Raw genomic sequence first — 19,931 nt, 5'->3', positions numbered from 1 at the left:
GGGATTGGGACACATTAAATTGTTCTGCAAATTTAATCTGATGGTGTCTTTGATTTAGCAAAGAAATAATCAGACCTCATAGATATTTAATAATGAGTGGCATGTTTAAGGGTCAAATTTAATCATTTATCAGTGAGATTACAATAATGATTCAGTTCGTCTTATCGTCTAGCCACAAGTGATTCAGCATGAAAAGCTTAAAAAATAAACTACTTTTAGTTTTTAGTGCTCATTTCGAACACGTCTATTGTATTCTATTGTATATCTATTTCTAAACATTCTTTAAAGCAAATACAAGTTTACAAACACGTTTTACTATGTGCAAATTAAACTGTGTTTAAACCATATGAAGAAAATGTTATAAAATGTGATCAAGTGCTTGTTTTGTGATAAAATATATCTGAACTATATATCAACATCTGAATTAGTGTATTGTCAATTTAAGTGAACTTATAAAAGTTATTTTATCTCGTAAAACATAATTGGGAATCTGTAAATTGTTGTTTCTAGTATCTTGAGTCTCTTCTGGAATAGTCGCCACTGTGTGTACTATCGACGTCGTCCGGGGGATCATACTCAGGCATGGGGTACGAAGGACCCTCTATAGATTCAGGCCGGAAGTCGCTACCGCGCCTGTCTACACTACTACGTCTGCTCATATAAGACGGAGGCGGCAGGAGGGGATCCGAATCAGGGAAGAATGCCATGGACGCCCTAGGACTTGTTGACAAACTATCTCCCCATCTTGGGCTCATGACGGACGGGGCTATCATTGTGTCCCTGCGTGACAATGGGCTCGGAGTAAAGCCTCTCATTTCTGTGTCACTTCCTAATCTGGATCTTGAAGGACTTCGTGTTCTGTCCTCCCATCGTCCCGGGCTTCCCGAGTGGTCGTCATCCTCATCATAACGTGATGGACTCCGCCGCCTGAACTGGTCAAACCGAACTGGACTTCCGCTTCTGCTTGTTATGGACGTACGCCTGTCTGGGCGTGAATAGAAACCGGTTGTGGAAGGTTGAAGAAGATCAGATCTGAAACAATAATTTGACTTGAAAAAAATATTTCAGACACCAATGCTTTTTGTCTAACCATTGATAAAAACATACAGAGAGACCATATGGAGATATGGAAAAGTATTACCTTCCAAGCATGCTTGTTGCCAAACCAACATCGCTTAGCCTTCGACCTGGAGTTGCTCTACCACTAAGTTGACTTGTTGTTGGGTATACAGGACGAAGGTACTGTCCAGGCTGGTTGGTTGGGGGCTGTGCTGGGGTGGCTGCAGTGCCCAGCCCGGCTTGTGTTGGCTGTTCGTCTGCCTGAGAGGGAGGGACAGAAGGGGTTGCGTCTTCGTCAGACGGCACAGGAAGTTTAGCGCGGCGTCGGAAAGAACCAAGACGGTGTCTTTGCTCCCAAGCTTTCTGACGAAGTCTCTCTTCGTTTCTCTTCTTTTCCAATTCCTAGAAGTAATTTTCATCTTAAGCTTGTGATTAATTGCTTCTTACAACTTTAAATTCAAGCATTATTGCTGAAGTCCTATACATGACTTGTATATTCTTTTTTCAGTCAAGGAAAAATTTGGATATACCTCTTTACGTTGCTTATCAACGATCGACGTCACGTGATACAGAAGATCATCAATTTTGGTCTCTGTTGAATCTTTTCCCATTCCAGCGAGTGAAAGGGCGCGATCAAGAGGGAAGAAATCATAATTCTCTTTTAACAACTGGAAAAAAACAATCAAGTTTAAAAAAAAATGTTCCAAGACTGTGTATTTTATGATGAATTACTTATTTTTTCTTCTTCCTGTTCCTTCTTATATTATTTTGGGCTTTTCTGATGGACTAAACTTTTTAGTAGATTGATCGAAATTGTTCATCCTGCTGCCCTCTTTGATCAAAGTACTTACCAGTTTATGGACGTACATTTCTAATGCGGTGTAGTCATTAACTTTAGTTCCGTGAAGATGGATAAAAAAGAAGATATAGGACCACATGTTGTGTTCAAACCTAACGTGATGGTCAAATCCCTGGAAGCAAATTAGTAGATTAAAAGTCCATAAGTGTTAATGCTATTAAAATTAGGTATCTGAGTGAGCGAACCATTGCCATAGCTTTATAAAGTAATTACCTTGCCGTGGTGTTCAAAATCGTAACTGTTTCTACTGCAGATAAAGCACGTGTCCCGCATATCTGCCTCCGCTGTCCACTGTAAGGAATAAAATGTCATTATTAGTTATTTCTTTTTGAGAGAAAAATTTTAAAATTTCTTTGGCAAGTTGATATAAGTGTATCAAATACATAGTAATTTCCTTTGCAATTTTATAATAGCCGTGTACAGACTGTCCAATCTGATATTTGTACGTTTCTGTTACCTTCAGGTCCCTCAGTTCTGAGAAGGTGTCCACAATGATACCAAAAATGATGTTCAGACCAATAGTCGAGACGAAGACGAAGAAGGAGATATGGTAGATGACAACCAGCCCAAACTTATAAAACGACGCCTCCGACTTGTGGGCATTTAAATTCTACAAAGGTTGGTGATATTGTAGTTCAATAACAGAAACGGTAATAGTAACAAATTGGGACTTTTAATCGTAGAGATGCAGCACCTTGATTTGCTTATCACGGATTATTTTTTTTAAATGAAACTAAAACTTGAATTGAAAGAGGGGACCCCATATCAATTCAATTAGCCCAAGAAGATCGAAAATACTTGTAACTCTGGAGTAGTAAATTATTTTTTCGTGACACTCCTAAATTCTTGGGAATTTTAAGACTATATACGACTACACTGAACTAACGGATACCACATTCAGTCACCATTGAAAATCTCTATCGACTAACACTGTTGTTGTCCCGCAAACTCATTTTTTTTAAACAAAATGAAAATTAACAAACTTTTCTTAATCTAATGATGTAAGGAATTTTTTAAATTAATAAAGAAAATTCTGGTATTTAGTTCCCACCTCAAACATGTCCCCGATCAGTCCGTATCTGATGACGGTTACTGTACACTCCCATAACGAGGCACAGTAAAAATACTCGTCAGGGTCAAACATGCTCCTCATCAGCGCAAAGCTGATAATGCCGTACAGATAAAACACCACAAGACCCAGAATCGCTACCCAGATCAATGACCGACCTGTGTATAAAGAGAACAATATACTAGTATATAAATAAATATACATTCTATAATTTTAAGTATAGTTGAAATATGAAAAGTGAGGGGCATGCAATGCATGTAGCAAATATTTGGATTATCTTCAAAAGAAGATTTCTTTTAATACAAATTTTCCGATAATTATGGTCGGGGCTTCCTGCCACCACCATTTATTCCGCCATCGTTTTCAAGAGTCGTCTCAGTTGAGGTTGAAAGCAACTCACCGTTTTGCGTTACAGCTTTTATGACTCCTGACAGAAGCTGGTTATTGTTGACAATGTTCAGAAGATGGAAAGCAAAGAAATATCCGTGGTACATTGTTCCCGCAATGGACAAGGCAAGAAAAACCTGGAAAATAATGAATTCAGAAAAGTTAGCCAAATCATACCAAAGTTACACAATTTACAGGTTTGCCTTGATTTGATTCCATACCAAGTAATAAAATGTTGTAAAACTGAAGAACTTTGCATCCAAGTTGGATTGATGTTTGTTTTTCTTGTCATCTTCATCGTCATCTTTCTTATCCCGTGAACAAAATTTTCTGTCGGGAAGAAATAAGTATTTTATTTTTATATTGTCAATTATTTACTACTGAATATCATTAACGTTCATCAAATAGTCCACTTTTTACTGCTACTCACTTTATGGACTTGAAGATACTTCTGAAATGCGGGAGACGTGGATGATTCCCAAGAAAGTAACTGATGACAACTAGGAAGGTAAAGAAATTATGCATTCCACCGAGTGTGTACAGGGCCAATCTGTACTCCTCGGCCGTCAACGTAGAGATGATGGGAATAGGACTATAAATTAAAGATTTTAGAGAGTGTATAAATATATGTTCATTATCTTAGTATTACTTATTTAGTCTATATTAATCATTAACTTTTAATCATCATTGTTTGCCCAATGGCCTCATTTCAAATTCAAAATAGTTGGACTGTAAGACACAAGCTTGCTTCGTAAAATCACGTGCAAATGTGAAGGTCATTGTAAATATAGCCGTTTTATGTACAAATGGGGTTTCTTACTCTTTGACTATTTCCGGAACTTCGGTAGTATTTTTCATTAGTACTTTTACTTCCGGACTATCTAGGGATGCCCTTGCCTGCCAAGTGACCAACATTAATATATTGATCGTAAAACTCAGAATGGTGACAATGTGGTTCCACACAAGCCTTTAAAAAAGTCCAAAACAGTATTATGTAATGTGTTATCTGACATTTACTAATATTTTATCTTGGCAGGTATATCAATACTCAGGAAAGATAGAAAATTGCATACCACCCCTTTGTAAGACAGATAGCTATTGGGTTACTGAGAATGTGCCTCTGATACGCTATGTCTTTCATTATGTCTTTTGTCCATTCCATCAATTCCCTTATCTTGTTGCTAGGGGACGATCTATCCACGGTCCATTTTAGCATTTCCTTAACCTCTTCCCGTAAAACACGCTACGAAATATTTAAATTTTACATATAATATATATTTCAGAAAAAATGTTTTAATTAAAATTGATAGAGCTACCATTGAAGAATTATTACATAACTTTATTGAATTTTTACAATCATGTTATTCATCTTCAGTTCCAAACACTTACTATAAGACACTACAGTGTATCATGCTATTTTACAAACACAAATCAATTAAGAATGTTTTTATTTAACATTTAATATGCTTTAAAATCGGATACAATCTGTATTTGTGATAAGTTTAATATGCTTTAAAATCAGATAAAATCTGTATTCGTGATAGGATATGATTCCTTTATCATAGTGGAATATGTATTACCTTATTCTTAACTCTGAAGTTCACTTTTTGCAGCTCATCATCTTTCACAAGTTCAATACTCTGACAATTCTTCCGGTAAAAACTGATAGCTTTCTGCTGAAGCAGGTCCAGTTTTACTGCAATACGTAAATGAAGGATATGGAGATAACGAACAGTATTCAATATCAAAGTCCATAAAACAATACAAGATAAGAGCAGAGCAAACACGGACCTCCAAAAAAAAATCAGAGGTGGGATCAGGTGCCATAGAGGAGTGAGCATCCCCTGCCAACCGGTCACACCCGCTGTGTGCTCCTTGTCATGATCAGGAAATAATGGAAAAATTGGTCGTCAGTTCACTGTATAAATAATGGACTAACATAAACGTCAGTCAGCATTTGACTCTATTTGATAAATTGTATTTGCTGCAAGGTCAATGTATCGACCATAGAACTTACAAAATGATGACTTTAAACGAGACTGCTGAAATTCTTGTTTCATCAACTTGTTTGTCAATAATTTACCTCGTTTTAGAAATTATTTATACATAGAGAATGCTCTTGCGTGTTGAATCAACTGAGATATATGAACTCCGTTCGCAGGTGATGAAGGTTTATTTCTGCGTAAGTAGGAGAAGTTGACGATAGAGAAGTTAAAGTCATCATAGAGCTTGGTTGTCAAATTACCATAAACGTCTTTTTCAAGTAAAATATCCAAGTATGAAAAGATGTGTTAGATTCTGTGGTATCTTTTCTCTCAAGCTCACCAGGATATTATATCGTATCGACATAGGAATGGAAATTGCCATTGTTAATTGACAGTATGTCGTCGATTTATCTAAATGTCGAATTGAAGGCCACAGCAAGTGTTTTCTTCTTTTCACGCTTAAGATTTTGCACAAATTCTGCTTCATATGAATACCAAAATAGGTTTGCTTAAAACAGAGCGCAATTGGTACCCATGGGAATTCCAATAGATTGTTGGAAGACCTGGTCTTCAAAAACCACATAGATATTGTCAATCAGAAACTCAAGCATTTTTTTTCATATCAACTTCAGAGTACTTGTGTGCAATGAGAATGTGTTTTAAAAAATAATTTTACAAATGACTACACCCCTCAAGTGAGTACGGAATTCTCTTTCTCTCTCTCATGCAAATAAATCCAGCAAGATAACACGTTATACCATACTTAAAATAACCTTCTTATCTGTGCATAATTTAAAAAATTCCCCCAAATATTGATCAGGCATTACTATTTTAGGTACTTTTTTATTTTCATTTTCATTTAATGTTTTATTAGGTATAATAAAAGGAACATTGCAAAGTTGACATACTATAGCCCACAAGCTTCGGGTCTACGTCAAACATCCGGGCGAGGATGAGGTAAAACCGGAACCCAACGTCCATATACTCGTCTGCAAACTCTTCCTTTTGTTTCCTCTTAATGAATTTATCAATTAATAATGAATTAAATAATGATAGAACAATATATTTTAATATATTTTAAAAATTAGAATAATAAATATTTATGTAATTATTTGTTTCTTTTCCTTAATTAATGACTTTCATGTGGAAATAAAAAAAATAAACAAAGAATTTTAAAAAGCCTCTTTTTTATTAATAAAAGAAAACCCCCAATTCAATCTACCGCTTCTCTCTAAAAAAAAAACTGTTCATAAAAAGCAATACGTCGTGTCTCCGTTAATTAAATCTAACCATTCCTTTGAAGAAGGATTGGGCCTGGGAGAGAGATTTCATTGCCGACTGAGAGGGAACAGCGTCGATTCCGAGGGAGATGTTCTTCAATTCCTCTATCTTCTTTTTATCAGTTTGATGCATCTCATAGCACTCAGTCATAAGTCCAATGATCGCTTTTTTGTCCAAGGTGTCTTTAACTTCCTACGGAAAAACAATTTATTCTTTAATTACCATATTTTTTTATTTTTAGATGGTTTCCTTTAAGCTATTTGACCAGTATAAGGTTTTTGTTCAAGAAATGTTAGAGGGCTTTTCTATCTTCTCTACATTTCATAAGCATGCAAGAGGTCAATTTACTGGCTGGAAGCATTTCATCTGTAGAATACACACAATGTAAATGAAATATTGCTTGTCAATCACGTCATGTAAAGAAAAGAACTGAAGTTAATATATCAATGTTATATCAATGTAATAAAACTATTGATTTTAGAATTTTCAAATATTCAATGATATCCTAATCAATAAAGGACCAAAAAGACCTTGACTTCAGAGATATAACCAATAATAATTATCAAAATATTTATGTCTTTTAATGTACAGTCTGTCGTTACGATATATCACTTCAAAAGCAGAAACAATCATAAACCAATTCAATACAAATCCTTTGACATGATAGTAATGTTTACCATTTATACTTCATATTTTTGGTTTAATTTTATGATACATTGATATACTTTTGAAGATATTGCCTACAGTTTGAACTCAAGTAAATTAAAATGCAAATATAAAATACCTTAATTTGATTGACATAAATTATGCCTTAGTAAATATATGTTGCTTACTATTGAAATATCCGTTTTCCCAGGGCCATTTTCTTCAATCAAAGACAAAATCAGATTTGCTATGCTTTCACGGAGGCCAAGAACCTAGAATAAAGTATTTAATGTTGATTTTGGATATGAAGTCCTAAAATGAATATAATTCCAGTAAGACAAGAGAATTTTTCCAGTGAAATAAATCTTTCTTAAATTTATGTTTTATGATATACTCATTAGTAAAACATGTATTAATAATTATAAATATACCGCAAAATATATTCAAACCACAAGAAATAATCTTTTAAACAGTAAAAATGTAATAAAGTTGGGGACAATGTAGTTTTTTTTAAGCATTATCCCAACAATTAAAATGTTGTTCCACTGGGTATACTTGGCAATTTCTCAGTGCAATACATATATCAAGTTATGAGAGATACAGAAACGCTATGACTAATGAAAAGCACATCAGCATTGCATGTACAATTGTTACTATTTCGGAAATATCTGAATGCTTTGGAAGTTTTTGTCATATATCTTACTTTTTCTGTCGGACAAGATTGAAACTCGGCTGCCCGAAGGATGAAGTTGATGTAGTCGATAATCTTATTGTCAAAAATAACCACTCGATTGTCTTGATTTCCCTGAAAGAAGCAACATTACAGCATGATAATGATTTTAATACTTAAAAAAAATTATTTAATGTAACATTGAATGCATTTCTGAAAAAAGTTAATTATTTCATTAAAGTATATGAAGATAAGCGATTAATCATGAATTGAAAAAATGAGAGAATAATGTCATAGACACACAAAATCGACCCCTTCAGTGTTTTACTCTTAAAAAAAGTATGGCTCTGTATTCCACCAGAACCAAAAGACACCCTTATGATAGAAAACCTATTCTGCTTTATATTATTCTCGTTTATTCTCATTTTATTCTTTATCAAGCCTGTTAAAATACTTCTTTTTTCTAAAACCATGGCCTTTTGAACGTCTTCTTTGACTTTATTCTTTGAATTTCTCAATTTTAAGAATGTTTTCTAGATATTTTGCAGTATAATACGTTATTTAAGTACCAAATTGATTTTTTTTTAAAATTTATATTTTATTGCCATTAAAAATTCTTGAACACTCTTATATTGGACATTGATTGTAAACGATTTCAATTTTCAGGAGTCTTGTTTTAAAATATTATCATTGATCTTCTTTACAACTATTCATGTAAAATTCAATTTTGTGTGAAACAATCTCCCATTTGTTCTTCAAAAGACTCGTGTGTTTTATGTTAGTAGGAAGATGGGAAAAATACAAAAACAAACCGCTGTAAATTCATTCATTGTTTCAAACAGCTGAATGACCAGATCAATATTCTTTCCATTAATGTTAGAGTACACCACGTTAAGAAATCGCGTCACTTCCCCTATGATGTTGAACGATTTGACGTTGTCCGGTTGTTCTCTCAAGTAATCCTGCAAAATGTTTTATGAGCTTATAAATTCAAAAAAATCATAACTGTGACAAGAATAATGTTATTAAAGGATGGTTTATAGCTGCCTTTATCTACACTCTACCTGTAACTGGTGGTTTTGACCATCACACATCCGGGCCATCACCTTCAGCACCAGTTCTATGTAGCCATCGTTTCTGTACTCCAAGGATTCCTCCTCCTCCTCTTTTACTTCGGGTTCAGGAATCATTGGTTCGGGTTCAGGTTCCTATACAAATTGAGGAATGAGTTAGCTATATATGTGCTTGTTTTACGACGCAGTAGAAAGAACACCATACAAAGTTGCAGAATCGCATACTTGATACCTCAACTTTGATGGCAACCATTTCTGTTTCAAATTCTTGAGCCAGCATTAGCGCTTGGTCCTCCTTCGTCATTGGAGGAGCAAATGAGACCTCCTTTTTCAAACCATTCGAGGCGGAGTCTTTGACTTTCACTTGTTTCTTTGGCACCATTCGTTCCTTTGGTGCCTTGGGTTTTTTCTTAGATTTTGAATGCGAACTATGCTTTTTTCTAGACTTTAAATTAGAAAGAGAAAGAAAAGACAATTATGTTTAAAATTTCTCTTAACAAAAACAACAAAAGCTATAATTCTCTATTAGATAATAATTTTAAATCAAAATTAAGCGAATAACTTTTGTACAACACGATTTTTCGTTTACAGGAAACGTATCAAAAACTGTTGCAAGACAAAGATACATTTGACGTACCCATCCAGCTAACCTTTGCTGTCGTAATGCATCTTCGTATGCCTGTATTTGCTGCATAAAATATCATAAACAGTTCATGAATGTTAAAGTAAATTGTAGTAAAAGTTAATTAATCAGTGATATAAATCGTCATGTAATTTTTGGTCACGATTCTTATCAACCATAACCTTAATTTGCTATTTTTGATATACAATCTTAAGTATTCTTCGTTTTCTACTAAGATACATTACTGCTAAACTCGTAAAAGACAATGCTTATGCAATTTACTTCATTGCTTTAAAGGCATTTTTTATGTTAAGATGTATCTTCAAATTTAAATGATCAATTGTTCCAGCCTTTAAAAAAGGTAAAATAACATACATATATTTCATTGCTGTAGGACGTGGTTTTCCATACTCTTTATAGTCTATACAGATATAATCAATAAAGAAAACTCTACTTGTATGGCAAATTATTTCCGTAAATGTGATACCTTCAGAGCTAACATGGACACAGGGAATTCTTTCCTTGTTCTATGACTAAATGCCTCAGAAGAATTCTTTTTCTTGGCGTCCATCTGGGCTTGCAGAGAGCGTCTGGAATCAACGTTTTCAAAAAATTATCGATATTTTTGTTAAATGTAATTGTTAAAAAAAATATTTTCCTAATTTCGATGAGTATGTAATATGAAACCTGTTTTTATTTCACTTCAGTAACTCAACCGGTTATCTTATTTTTCACACTAGCCAACGAGGATGTTGAATATCAAAATTATATTAAGACATCAGTACCTTTTAATAATATCAAATGGAATCTTAATCTGTCCTAGAAGAAAGCATATTAACGGCCAGATATATCATAAAATTTTTAATAATGGTGGGATTAATAAAACAAGATTCGTCCATGCACAATCAGGTCCATTTTGTCGATAAAAAAGGCCAATTGGTGGATTTTAAACAAATCAATAGCAAAAACTCTTCCTACTTTTCTTTAATTGAATTAGTCGAGAGGGCCATCCTGTCTCTCACAGCCATGAAGAAAACCTCCTCCCGCGTCGATAGAAAGTAATCCAGCATGGCTTGCTGAAAAATGCAAGAAATTCACGTCCATAAATAGTTCATACTGTCTATAAACAATTCAATATTTAAAAAACCCACCTTTCCTCTGTTTGGAAAAGTTCTTACCTGTACAGAGGTATTTGCATTGAAGAGCATGATGCAGAGGAAGCCCAGAACTTCCTTAGCCAGGTCCTCACACCTGGTGGCCAGGTGTGGCAGACTCTTCTTCATTGCCCCCTTCCTGTCGTACAGGTTCTGTATCCCGGCAATATGTTTCAATATTCTATAGATTGCAAAACATAAACAATCCAGCTAAAAATTGTGGATATGTTATGCGCCTACATTTTTATAAACTTATGTCATTTCATTTGATACAAACAACAATCCACATGTTATCATATATGTTTTTGATCGCCCATGACAATAAAGTACAATTAAACCAACTGAAATTTAATACTTAAATGTTCTCGTACATTTTTAGCTCACCTGAGCCGAAGGCTCAAGTGAGCTTTTCTGATCACATTTTGTCCGTCGTCCGTCTGTCTGTCTGTCCGTCTGTAAACTTTTTACATTTTCGACTTCTTCTCAAGAACCACTGGACCAATTTTGACCAAACTTGGTACAAAGCATCCAGGATCCTTAGGTGAAAGGGAATTTAAATTTTTTAAATGAAGGGCCAAGTCCCCTCACAAGGGGAGATAATCAAGAAAAGACAAAAATAGGGTGGGGTCATTAAAAAATCTTCTTCTCAAGAACCACTTGGCCAGAAAAATTGAAACTTATGTGGAAGCATCCTGGGGTAGTGTAGATTCTAAATTGTTCAAATCATAATCCCCCGGGGGGTTTGGCGGGGCCACATTGGGGAATCAAAGTTTTACATAGAAATATATAGGAAAAATCTTTAAAAATCTTCTCAAGAACCACTGGGCCAGAAAAGCTGAAACTTATGTAGAAGCGTCCTGGGGAAGTGCAGATTTTAAATTGTTAAAATCTTGACCCCCCGGGTGTTGGGCGGGGCCACAATGGGGAATCAAAATATATAGGAAAAATTTTTGAAAATCTTTTACTCAAGAACCACTTGGCCAGAAAAGCTGAAACTTATGTGGAAGCGTCCTGGGGTAGTGTAGATTCTAAATTGTTCAAATCATGACTCCCGGGGGATTAGGCGGGGCTACAGTGGGGAATCAAAGTTTCACATAGAAATATATTGGAAAAATCTTTGAAAATCTTCTTCTCAAGAACCACTTGGCCAGAAAAGCTGAAATTTATGTGGAAGCATCCTGGGGTAGTGCAGGTTCTAAATTGTTCAAATCATAACCCCCAGGGGTTGGGTGGGGCCACAATGGGGAATCAAATTTTGACATACAAATATAAAGGAAAAATCTTTGAAAATCTTCTTCTCAAGAACCACTTGGTCAGAAAAGCTGAAACTCATGTGGAAGCATCCTAAGGTAGTGTAGATTCTAAATTGTTAAAATCATGATCCCGGGGGTAAGGCGTGGCCACAATGGGGAATCAAAGTTTTTCAATTGGGAATCAAAGCTTCCTATGGTAGTGTAGATTTCAAATTGTCAAAATTAAGATCAGTGGGGTAGGGTGGGGCCACAATATGTATTGCAAGGGGGAAATGTGGTAACGAACGGAATAGTCAAAGCTTCTCAGGTGAGCGATATGGCCCATGGGCCTCTTGTTTACATTGTACGTGAACACATTTTATTGCAAAATCCTTTTTTAATACAGATTCAAGCAGTCTACTTTTTGACGGGCGGTTCCGTTGTGCGTGTTGCCCAGTCCTCTGGCATTCTCCGTTCTTCGTTGTGGATTATCGTTCTTAGAACCTGTAAACACTTGATGTTTAACTCGTCCATTTCCTGCATGGCTTTCTCCGTCATCCTTTTCTGGACGCTTGATATGCTTTCAAAGTCATAAATGGTTATTTTCAGTGAAAAGTTAGTTGATTCTTTGATCAGAAAGTTTATTAATGAATAATTAATAATGTTATTCAGAAAGACTTAACTCCTTTAATTTGAAATTCTCAAACACTTAAACACTAATACAGTTTTCAACATGGCAAGTACCGGAATATCTACTAACAATTTGACCTCCGAATCACGTTATAAAAAGAACTCACTTTAATTGTTCGATAAGTACACATGCTCCCTCGTATCGCTTCTCCGGTTTCTTCTCACTGGTGTTTACAAAACGTTTGACCAAACTTTGAAATTCCTCTCCAAGTGGTATTTCTTCATTTCCACCTAGGTCTGTATACTCTAAACACAGGAATAGCTTAAATTATTTTTTTCCCAAAAATATATTTGAAAAAAGGGTTCATCATGAATGTTAATGGTAAAATATTCATTTATATAATTATTGTTTTGAATATTATTAAAATAAAAATAAGATTTGACACATTTTATAATAATAGTATATTTGGAGGAAAAGAAAAATATTACTTTTACCTCTTGCGCTTTTTATCTTTAGCTGTGCTGAAACCGTATTGTGGCCAGCAAAGACAATGGCAGCACTTTTAGCAAAAGTTCTAAACTTCCCATTTATTTCGATTTCATCAGCATAATACTCAATATTCCCCTGGGATAAAAAGAAATGTATGTTATCACACGGGTTCTTTATAAGGTGATAAGGTATACTTAAAATTGTTTTTTATGCAAGATGTAAGAAATTCTGCAGAATGTTGATTTTCAAAAGCACAGCTAGGCTGGTCTCTTACCCGCCGTACTGCACAAGACGTATCCTCCACAGTAACACCGGAGGAAAAACGATCCAACACGTGGTCCACGTTCTACGATCACATTAAACAATTATCAAATCTTTTACATTGAAAATATTTGTGATTTTCAGTAAATTCACTTTACAAGTACTTAAGCACACAAAGCAAAACCCCTCTCAGACGTTTTCACGATACTTACCGAGTTCGGCATGTTTGATATCGGGACAATGACAGTCACCACATTTACGACGTTTTTCATGTGAGATGGTTTGTACAGAAGAGGGCCCACCGTCTCAGCAAACATCTAATAATTTTTATGCATATAGAGAATTAAATTGTTTAATTGTACAATTATTTACCTTTTATTTGCAACATTTATCGCGGAGGACCGCCTCCACATAAATTTTCAGTATAATTATATCACTGAAAATGTAATATAATAACCAAATTTCATAAAATTCTTTTTGCAGCTTAGAAATGTTTTGCAAAAATAAAGCATCAATTGAAGTTGGTGAAGTGTCGTACCAAAGAAAAACTTTTGAAAAAATTCTTTCAGTTTAAAATTGAAACATACAACGACAGCTTTTGCGATGTGGTCAGTTTCATCGATTTCATTTCCATGTGCTGCCTGGTCCGGAAAATAAAAATCTCTATAGAAGGCTTCAAGGAACGGAAGTACCGCCTCCAGGAAGTACAGGACGGAACCATAGGCACCGGACTCAAAATCAGGGGCGCTAGCAGCTCCACTATAATGGAAATGTTTCAATTTAGACAAAACCAAAAATAATCCTGATCACTGACTTTTAAGACACGTTTTTTTCTGACTATTAACGAAAATTAATACCTTCTCTCTGGTGCTGTTTTAAGAGTGATCGCGATTTTGTCTGGATCTTCTTTAATACTGTCTGTCAGTCTATTCATCTCTATTGACAAATTCGACAAATAGTCCCAGAGATCCCTACGATTAAAAACAATATCCCCGAATGAAACTTACATCATTATCAGTCTATATTTTTATTCGGATAAGATGTAAAATGATTGAATACATGTAAACAATATCCTTATTTTTTAATTTATTAGAAAAACCTTTATTTATACATATTCATTATTGTGAGAATCCACAATTTAATCTAAACTTTATTATATTATTGAGAATTTAAAACTTGTAAAAAATATTTACATAGGGACAATACTTTATAAATAAAGGATTTTTCATCTTTTTTGCTGATAAAATTGTACTCAACAAGAATTATCAGATATTTATTATAAAAGTACCAAAGATGAAAGTCTGTTTCAGACACAAAACAAGATGTTCAACTTAGACGTTTTCAAATAAAATTAAAATGAAGGTACAGCCATTCCAAACACAAAACAGGTCAGTACTTCAACAACTATTATGAATGATTGATTATATTGAAGTTATAAAGATTTTATGGATGCAAATCTTTTTTTTATTATCTTGACAATTTTGTGATTAAAATACATGTATCTTTCATTGGTTAAAATATGGATTGACTGCATTTGGATATAACAATGTATTGAAATAATTTCATTGTTTGACATGCTTTACTTTCGGCATAATTTTAATTAATATAAACACAATTATAGGATGACTTGCTAACCTATACTATTTAGCAAAAACCGACAACCAACATCTTCAATCACAACAAACTTGCACTCTCGAAAAATTAAAGGGAAAACCATGAAAGACAAATATCATGAAATAAAGTACTTTTTTTTCTTATTTCTTCGATAAAAAAATATACAGAGAAAATTGCTTGCAAAGATTATTACAAACAGATTACATGTAGTATTGTATTCGACAGTTGTAGTTGTAAACAGCTCTTAGGAGTTTTTTTTCCCCAAACCCGACTTCAGTAAAAGATAATATCGTAAATAAGATCAGCATTCCACGATAATTAAGAAAAGAAATGAGATTAGCAGTTTTATATACATGTACATTGAATTCTTAAACATTTTCCAAATGCGATATTTAGAAGAGGAATACGGATATATATCTATTAAGAGTAAACTTCCTTGAAATAAACTATGTCACCGAAACCACAATACATTTCAAAATGCATCCACAAAACATTAACGTTATCACTGCCACAATACGATTAGGAGCAAAATTAGGTACGTGCATTACCAACTGAGTGAGTATGTAAATCCACGGGGCAGCGCCTGTCTACCAATAGATGTAATTAATTTATCATGAAAATCACGAACGTTAATATGTTAAAGAGCAAAACAAGGACAACAGATAGTTGTTAGTAATTGCAGAAATATTAAGTATTAGTGACCAATGTTAAATAAGAGTGAAATAAAAAGATCCTGAAAAGTGTTTGAATAGTTCTTGGTTGAAGCAAATTTAATACAGAGAGAAAGAGAGAAAACAACACGAACATTACAAGCTGTATAGACACTAGTATTGCTGAATAAAGTCTGGTTCATGAAATTTAGAATTAAGGATCAAGTTGTTTTCATTATTTTTTAATTTATTTTTTTCTGGTGCAGATCTACATACAGATATGGACAGCTACATAAAAGTTTATGTAGCGTGAACAAGTTTTGCACATACTCGTGGTGTGGCATTTCTCCAGCGCTGGTCTCCACTCCACTAGATCCGTTCTTCAGGTACACGTGGTGTAAGCAGGTCAGGAAAGGTTTCTTGTAAACGTTGTCTACATTTGGGTTGTTCAGCACCCACAGTAAATCGTCCATCGGCAAAATAGTTTGACAGAGGGACTCAATAAACATATTTTCACCCTAATCAAGAAAATAAATGGGTGGTTTTATACTTTATTTCTGTTTTGCCTGAAGTTTTAATGACCAAAATGTGTTTGTTATCCTAGAGCTTATTTTACTTGACATGGAATATTTTCTGATATGCTTAGATTTTACAGACCTCTGCACAAAGGGAAAGCAACTCCAGTAAACTCAGATAGTACCGGAGAGAGGAGAGACGGCTAGCCTTCGTCAGGATGGATTCTCTTTAAAATAATTTCATAAATGTGAGTATAAATTTGTAAAAATAAAAATTTCTCTCGAGTTCTATTTGATATTAACCAACATTGATATAGGTTACACCATTTCATTTCTTGGTGAAACCTGTTTTTATCTTTAAATCTTTGAAAATGAACCAGCCATTGGAATTTAACATTTATTGCAAAAAATGACTAATGTTGGCTTACTTTTCTTCAAGAGAAAGGTCTAAGACATATGCCACTTTCTTGTAATTCTGCATGATATACTTCATCACATAAGCTTGATTTCTTTTCAAGGTCAGATCAGTCCCAGTGACCTTGACAATCATGCCCAAAAGGTCAAGGAACTCCGGAGCTCGGTCCTGCATCTCAGCCGCCCTGAACACTATCTTCTGGATCTGACGAGGGCTGACTTTTAAACACGTGTTTGGATTTCCCATGAACACCTTCAAAAAGATTCCACATAGTCTTGCGATGTAACTCGAAGTATTTGAATTGTTCAAAAAGATTCTCTGAGTGTGATTATTTAAATTCTAATAAATAAGTACCAGCATACCTCCTTCAAAGCAATAGCTAAATCCGATTCCACAATGCGCACATCTAGAAGGATATCAATCCTGTCAAAGAGATGAAGCTGAACTCTCTCGTTTTCACGAGCAAGAAGCTTCAGTAGATGCAACGTCTTCTTGAAGATATCCTGCATTCCACCATATTGAGGCTAAAACAACACATAAGCTTCATAGAAAAGTGAATCTTTTATTTAAAAGGTAAGATAAATTACTCAATTTACTCTTATAAGAATACTACTCACCAATAGTTTCGAGTCAATGTCTTGTGTAAGAATATCAAATAGAATATTGAGTAGCCCTGAGTAAAAAATAAGGTTTTATAAATAATAAAGATGAAAAATCTTCCTACTAAATTAATGACTAATCAAATAATGAAGAAAATATGAGGAGAAATCAAATCCTGAAAAAAGTAATAAAAGAATATAAAATTTGTTGGTTGTAGTTTACCGTTGCTGATCAGAATGTTTTGATTCATGGGATGAGGTTCATCGGGAGTCATGGGTAAATGACAGAATCTGTAATAAAATACTTGGTAGTCAAAATAACACAAAACTGTCTGTTATCCATAACAAAAGGAATGATTTCAGATTTTATTATTTCTTTACAGTGCCGGTACATGTTTACTGTAAAAGATGAAGATATAAATTATAGAAAGTCAGTAGCTTACTCTGCCAGATCGTCCAGAATGTCTCCCATGAGTTTGACCTGTTGCTCGTCTAACTTGGCACGAGCCAGGCGGCGTAGGATTGGCATACTCTTCAGAACTTCTCGGTGGACTCGGGCTGAGTCCTGAGTCAGCAAAATCTTAGTAAGGAATGGAATAAGTAATGTGTTTGAAGTTTAAGAGACAATGCTTATGTCATGGTGGCATATTTATGTCATCTACATAACATGTTGTTAACATAGCATATCATGTGAATTCAAGATACCTATCTCGTCAAGGCATGATAACTTTCTGGTTTGTCAACAAACATCAACTTTATATCTTGTGCACTCAAGATAGGATATCCATACTATGGTGGCATATTTATGCCATCCACATCATTTTTTGTCAACGTAGCATATCATGCCAATTCAAGATAACTAGCTCATCAAGTCATGATAACTTTCTGGTTTGTCGACAAACATCAACTTTATCTTGTCAAGTCAAGATAAGATATCACATTTGTTGCGATAACTATTTTATTAATGACGCAAGATAAATTATCTCGTCATGTCAAGATAACTATCGCAACAGATGTGATATCTTATCTTGACTGGACAAGATATAAAGTCCGTTTTTGTTGACAAACAAGACAGTTATCATCACTTGACGAGATAGTTATCTTGACGTGATATGATATGCTATGTTGACAAAAAGTTATGTGGATGGCATAAATATGCCACCATAGATATCACATTTGTTGCGATATCTATTTTGTTCATAATGCATGATAACTTATCTCGTCATGTCAAGATAGCTATCTCAACAAACATGATATCTTATCTTGATGACTGGAAAAGATATAAAGTCGATTTTGTCGACAAACCAGAAAGTTATCATGACTTGACGAGATAGTTATCTTGATTTGACATGATATGCTATGTTAACCAAAAAAAAACCCATAAATATGCCACCATAAATGTATCCTTTGAAAGCTAAATTTCTTTTCAACTTTACCATGTAGATATGTCTTTTCTGTTATTAATCAGCTTTAATGTAACTGAGCGAGAGAGATGTTAATTTTTTTGGGTGTTTGACACTTGTGAATGATTTACCTGTGCCTTGCTTGATAATTTGAACATGTTGGTTTTGGATGAGTAAAGTTTGTTGAGTATGTTCAATGATTTGGTTATCATTTTGTTGTATTTATAACTGGACAGATCCTAAAAAGGGAAATCTCATATTAGAATCTATATTTCTTTATATATATATAAAAAACATATATTATATATATATATATAACTAAATAAAAAAATATTTATAAGTAAATTGTATACTAATGTACAAAAAAAGTATACTTTAATATCGTTGGAAAATCAATCTAATACCAGTTGAAGTAGTTAGTAAAAGTTACAAATCATACGAATGATATATCATCTTACTAAAAGAATTTTGGTCAGTAAATCCATGTCAAATATGGCAGACTCATTAAACATGTTTCGGAGTTCTTTGTTGATTTTTCTCTGTGTTTTCAGGGCACGTCTAAAAATCACATCATATTCATTTATTAAAATATGGCAAATATTAAAAAATAATGTTATCAAATATTATTTTGGATTTGCACTGAAGTACAGCCTTACATACTTAGATTGACTGTGGGGATCAAAGTCATCAAATAGCATCGGTAACAATACATCTGTTTTGTGTTCCTCACAGCAGGTTTCCGATACTTTGAACTTGTTAACGAAGCTCTGAAATATGTAAAATATTTATTGTAAAATGTGCTCTGCATATTACTTCTAAATAAATTGGATCAAGACATCATGCCAGAGAATCTTTTATACGTATTTATATTGGGTGTTTACCTGTAATCGGGAATTTCTCTGATAGGTCAACAGTAGATCCAGCACCTCCAGAACCCTGTCATAGTAAAATGATGTGTATAATATATTACAGGGATTGTAATGAAATAAAATGTGTGTAATATAGTCGTATTGTAATAAAGTTAAACCAAACATAATCATTATAAAGAAGGTTATTGTAAAAAGACAGATTCAGCGTTGTCCATACTGGAATTCTTCATAGTGTAAAATAGAAGCATTATATATTAAGAGATTTTTTAAAGTAATGAGATATTGCACATACTGAAACTTGGCATTAACAATAGCTTCTGTCTCGGGGTTCTGGTTGTATCGCTCCAGAGCTTGATATCTGTTGACTTCTTTAATTGCTTCCTTTGAATATCCTGCACAAAGACAAAAGTCAATCAATTATAATGTCAGTGGTCCTTCTCAGAACTACA

At 34.1% G+C, this 19,931-nt stretch overlaps 1 protein-coding gene across 1 annotated transcript in view; it reads right to left on the bottom strand.

Moving 5' to 3' along the window:
* Nucleotides 1-326: 326 nt before the first annotated feature.
* LOC134244277 (inositol 1,4,5-trisphosphate receptor type 2-like) overlaps nucleotides 327-19,931 on the bottom strand; it is a 35,500-nt gene continuing 15,895 nt past the window's right edge. The window contains exons 26-68 of the mRNA XM_062726537.1: nucleotides 19,775-19,874; nucleotides 19,495-19,549; nucleotides 19,274-19,380; nucleotides 19,072-19,171; nucleotides 18,745-18,852; nucleotides 17,654-17,790; nucleotides 17,434-17,501; nucleotides 17,229-17,284; nucleotides 16,974-17,135; nucleotides 16,625-16,863; nucleotides 16,339-16,423; nucleotides 16,012-16,199; nucleotides 14,275-14,388; nucleotides 14,005-14,176; nucleotides 13,630-13,734; nucleotides 13,431-13,502; nucleotides 13,162-13,291; nucleotides 12,834-12,972; nucleotides 12,458-12,616; nucleotides 10,829-10,985; nucleotides 10,629-10,726; nucleotides 10,138-10,240; nucleotides 9,666-9,716; nucleotides 9,261-9,473; nucleotides 9,020-9,163; nucleotides 8,768-8,917; nucleotides 7,989-8,090; nucleotides 7,474-7,557; nucleotides 6,650-6,832; nucleotides 6,268-6,373; nucleotides 4,955-5,070; nucleotides 4,448-4,617; nucleotides 4,195-4,341; nucleotides 3,805-3,966; nucleotides 3,596-3,704; nucleotides 3,388-3,511; nucleotides 2,970-3,145; nucleotides 2,376-2,528; nucleotides 2,132-2,209; nucleotides 1,911-2,030; nucleotides 1,590-1,727; nucleotides 1,142-1,461; nucleotides 327-1,032 (exon numbers count right to left, since the gene is read on the bottom strand). Coding sequence (XP_062582521.1) covers nucleotides 507-1,032; nucleotides 1,142-1,461; nucleotides 1,590-1,727; nucleotides 1,911-2,030; nucleotides 2,132-2,209; nucleotides 2,376-2,528; nucleotides 2,970-3,145; nucleotides 3,388-3,511; nucleotides 3,596-3,704; nucleotides 3,805-3,966; nucleotides 4,195-4,341; nucleotides 4,448-4,617; nucleotides 4,955-5,070; nucleotides 6,268-6,373; nucleotides 6,650-6,832; nucleotides 7,474-7,557; nucleotides 7,989-8,090; nucleotides 8,768-8,917; nucleotides 9,020-9,163; nucleotides 9,261-9,473; nucleotides 9,666-9,716; nucleotides 10,138-10,240; nucleotides 10,629-10,726; nucleotides 10,829-10,985; nucleotides 12,458-12,616; nucleotides 12,834-12,972; nucleotides 13,162-13,291; nucleotides 13,431-13,502; nucleotides 13,630-13,734; nucleotides 14,005-14,176; nucleotides 14,275-14,388; nucleotides 16,012-16,199; nucleotides 16,339-16,423; nucleotides 16,625-16,863; nucleotides 16,974-17,135; nucleotides 17,229-17,284; nucleotides 17,434-17,501; nucleotides 17,654-17,790; nucleotides 18,745-18,852; nucleotides 19,072-19,171; nucleotides 19,274-19,380; nucleotides 19,495-19,549; nucleotides 19,775-19,874 — 6,026 coding nt within the window. The 3' untranslated portion in view covers nucleotides 327-506. The remainder of the gene's footprint in view (nucleotides 1,033-1,141; nucleotides 1,462-1,589; nucleotides 1,728-1,910; nucleotides 2,031-2,131; nucleotides 2,210-2,375; nucleotides 2,529-2,969; nucleotides 3,146-3,387; nucleotides 3,512-3,595; nucleotides 3,705-3,804; nucleotides 3,967-4,194; nucleotides 4,342-4,447; nucleotides 4,618-4,954; nucleotides 5,071-6,267; nucleotides 6,374-6,649; nucleotides 6,833-7,473; nucleotides 7,558-7,988; nucleotides 8,091-8,767; nucleotides 8,918-9,019; nucleotides 9,164-9,260; nucleotides 9,474-9,665; nucleotides 9,717-10,137; nucleotides 10,241-10,628; nucleotides 10,727-10,828; nucleotides 10,986-12,457; nucleotides 12,617-12,833; nucleotides 12,973-13,161; nucleotides 13,292-13,430; nucleotides 13,503-13,629; nucleotides 13,735-14,004; nucleotides 14,177-14,274; nucleotides 14,389-16,011; nucleotides 16,200-16,338; nucleotides 16,424-16,624; nucleotides 16,864-16,973; nucleotides 17,136-17,228; nucleotides 17,285-17,433; nucleotides 17,502-17,653; nucleotides 17,791-18,744; nucleotides 18,853-19,071; nucleotides 19,172-19,273; nucleotides 19,381-19,494; nucleotides 19,550-19,774; nucleotides 19,875-19,931) is intronic.

The sequence above is a fragment of the Saccostrea cucullata genome, unplaced genomic scaffold, assembly GCF_032062105.1.
Source record: "Saccostrea cucullata isolate Sc308-1 unplaced genomic scaffold, CSIRO_AGI_Scuc_v1 ctg277, whole genome shotgun sequence".
Classification (NCBI taxonomy): Eukaryota; Metazoa; Mollusca; class Bivalvia; order Ostreida; family Ostreidae; genus Saccostrea; species Saccostrea cuccullata.
Note: the sequence above shows the minus strand (reverse complement) of the source record. Positions and strands in the feature narration are given on the sequence as shown.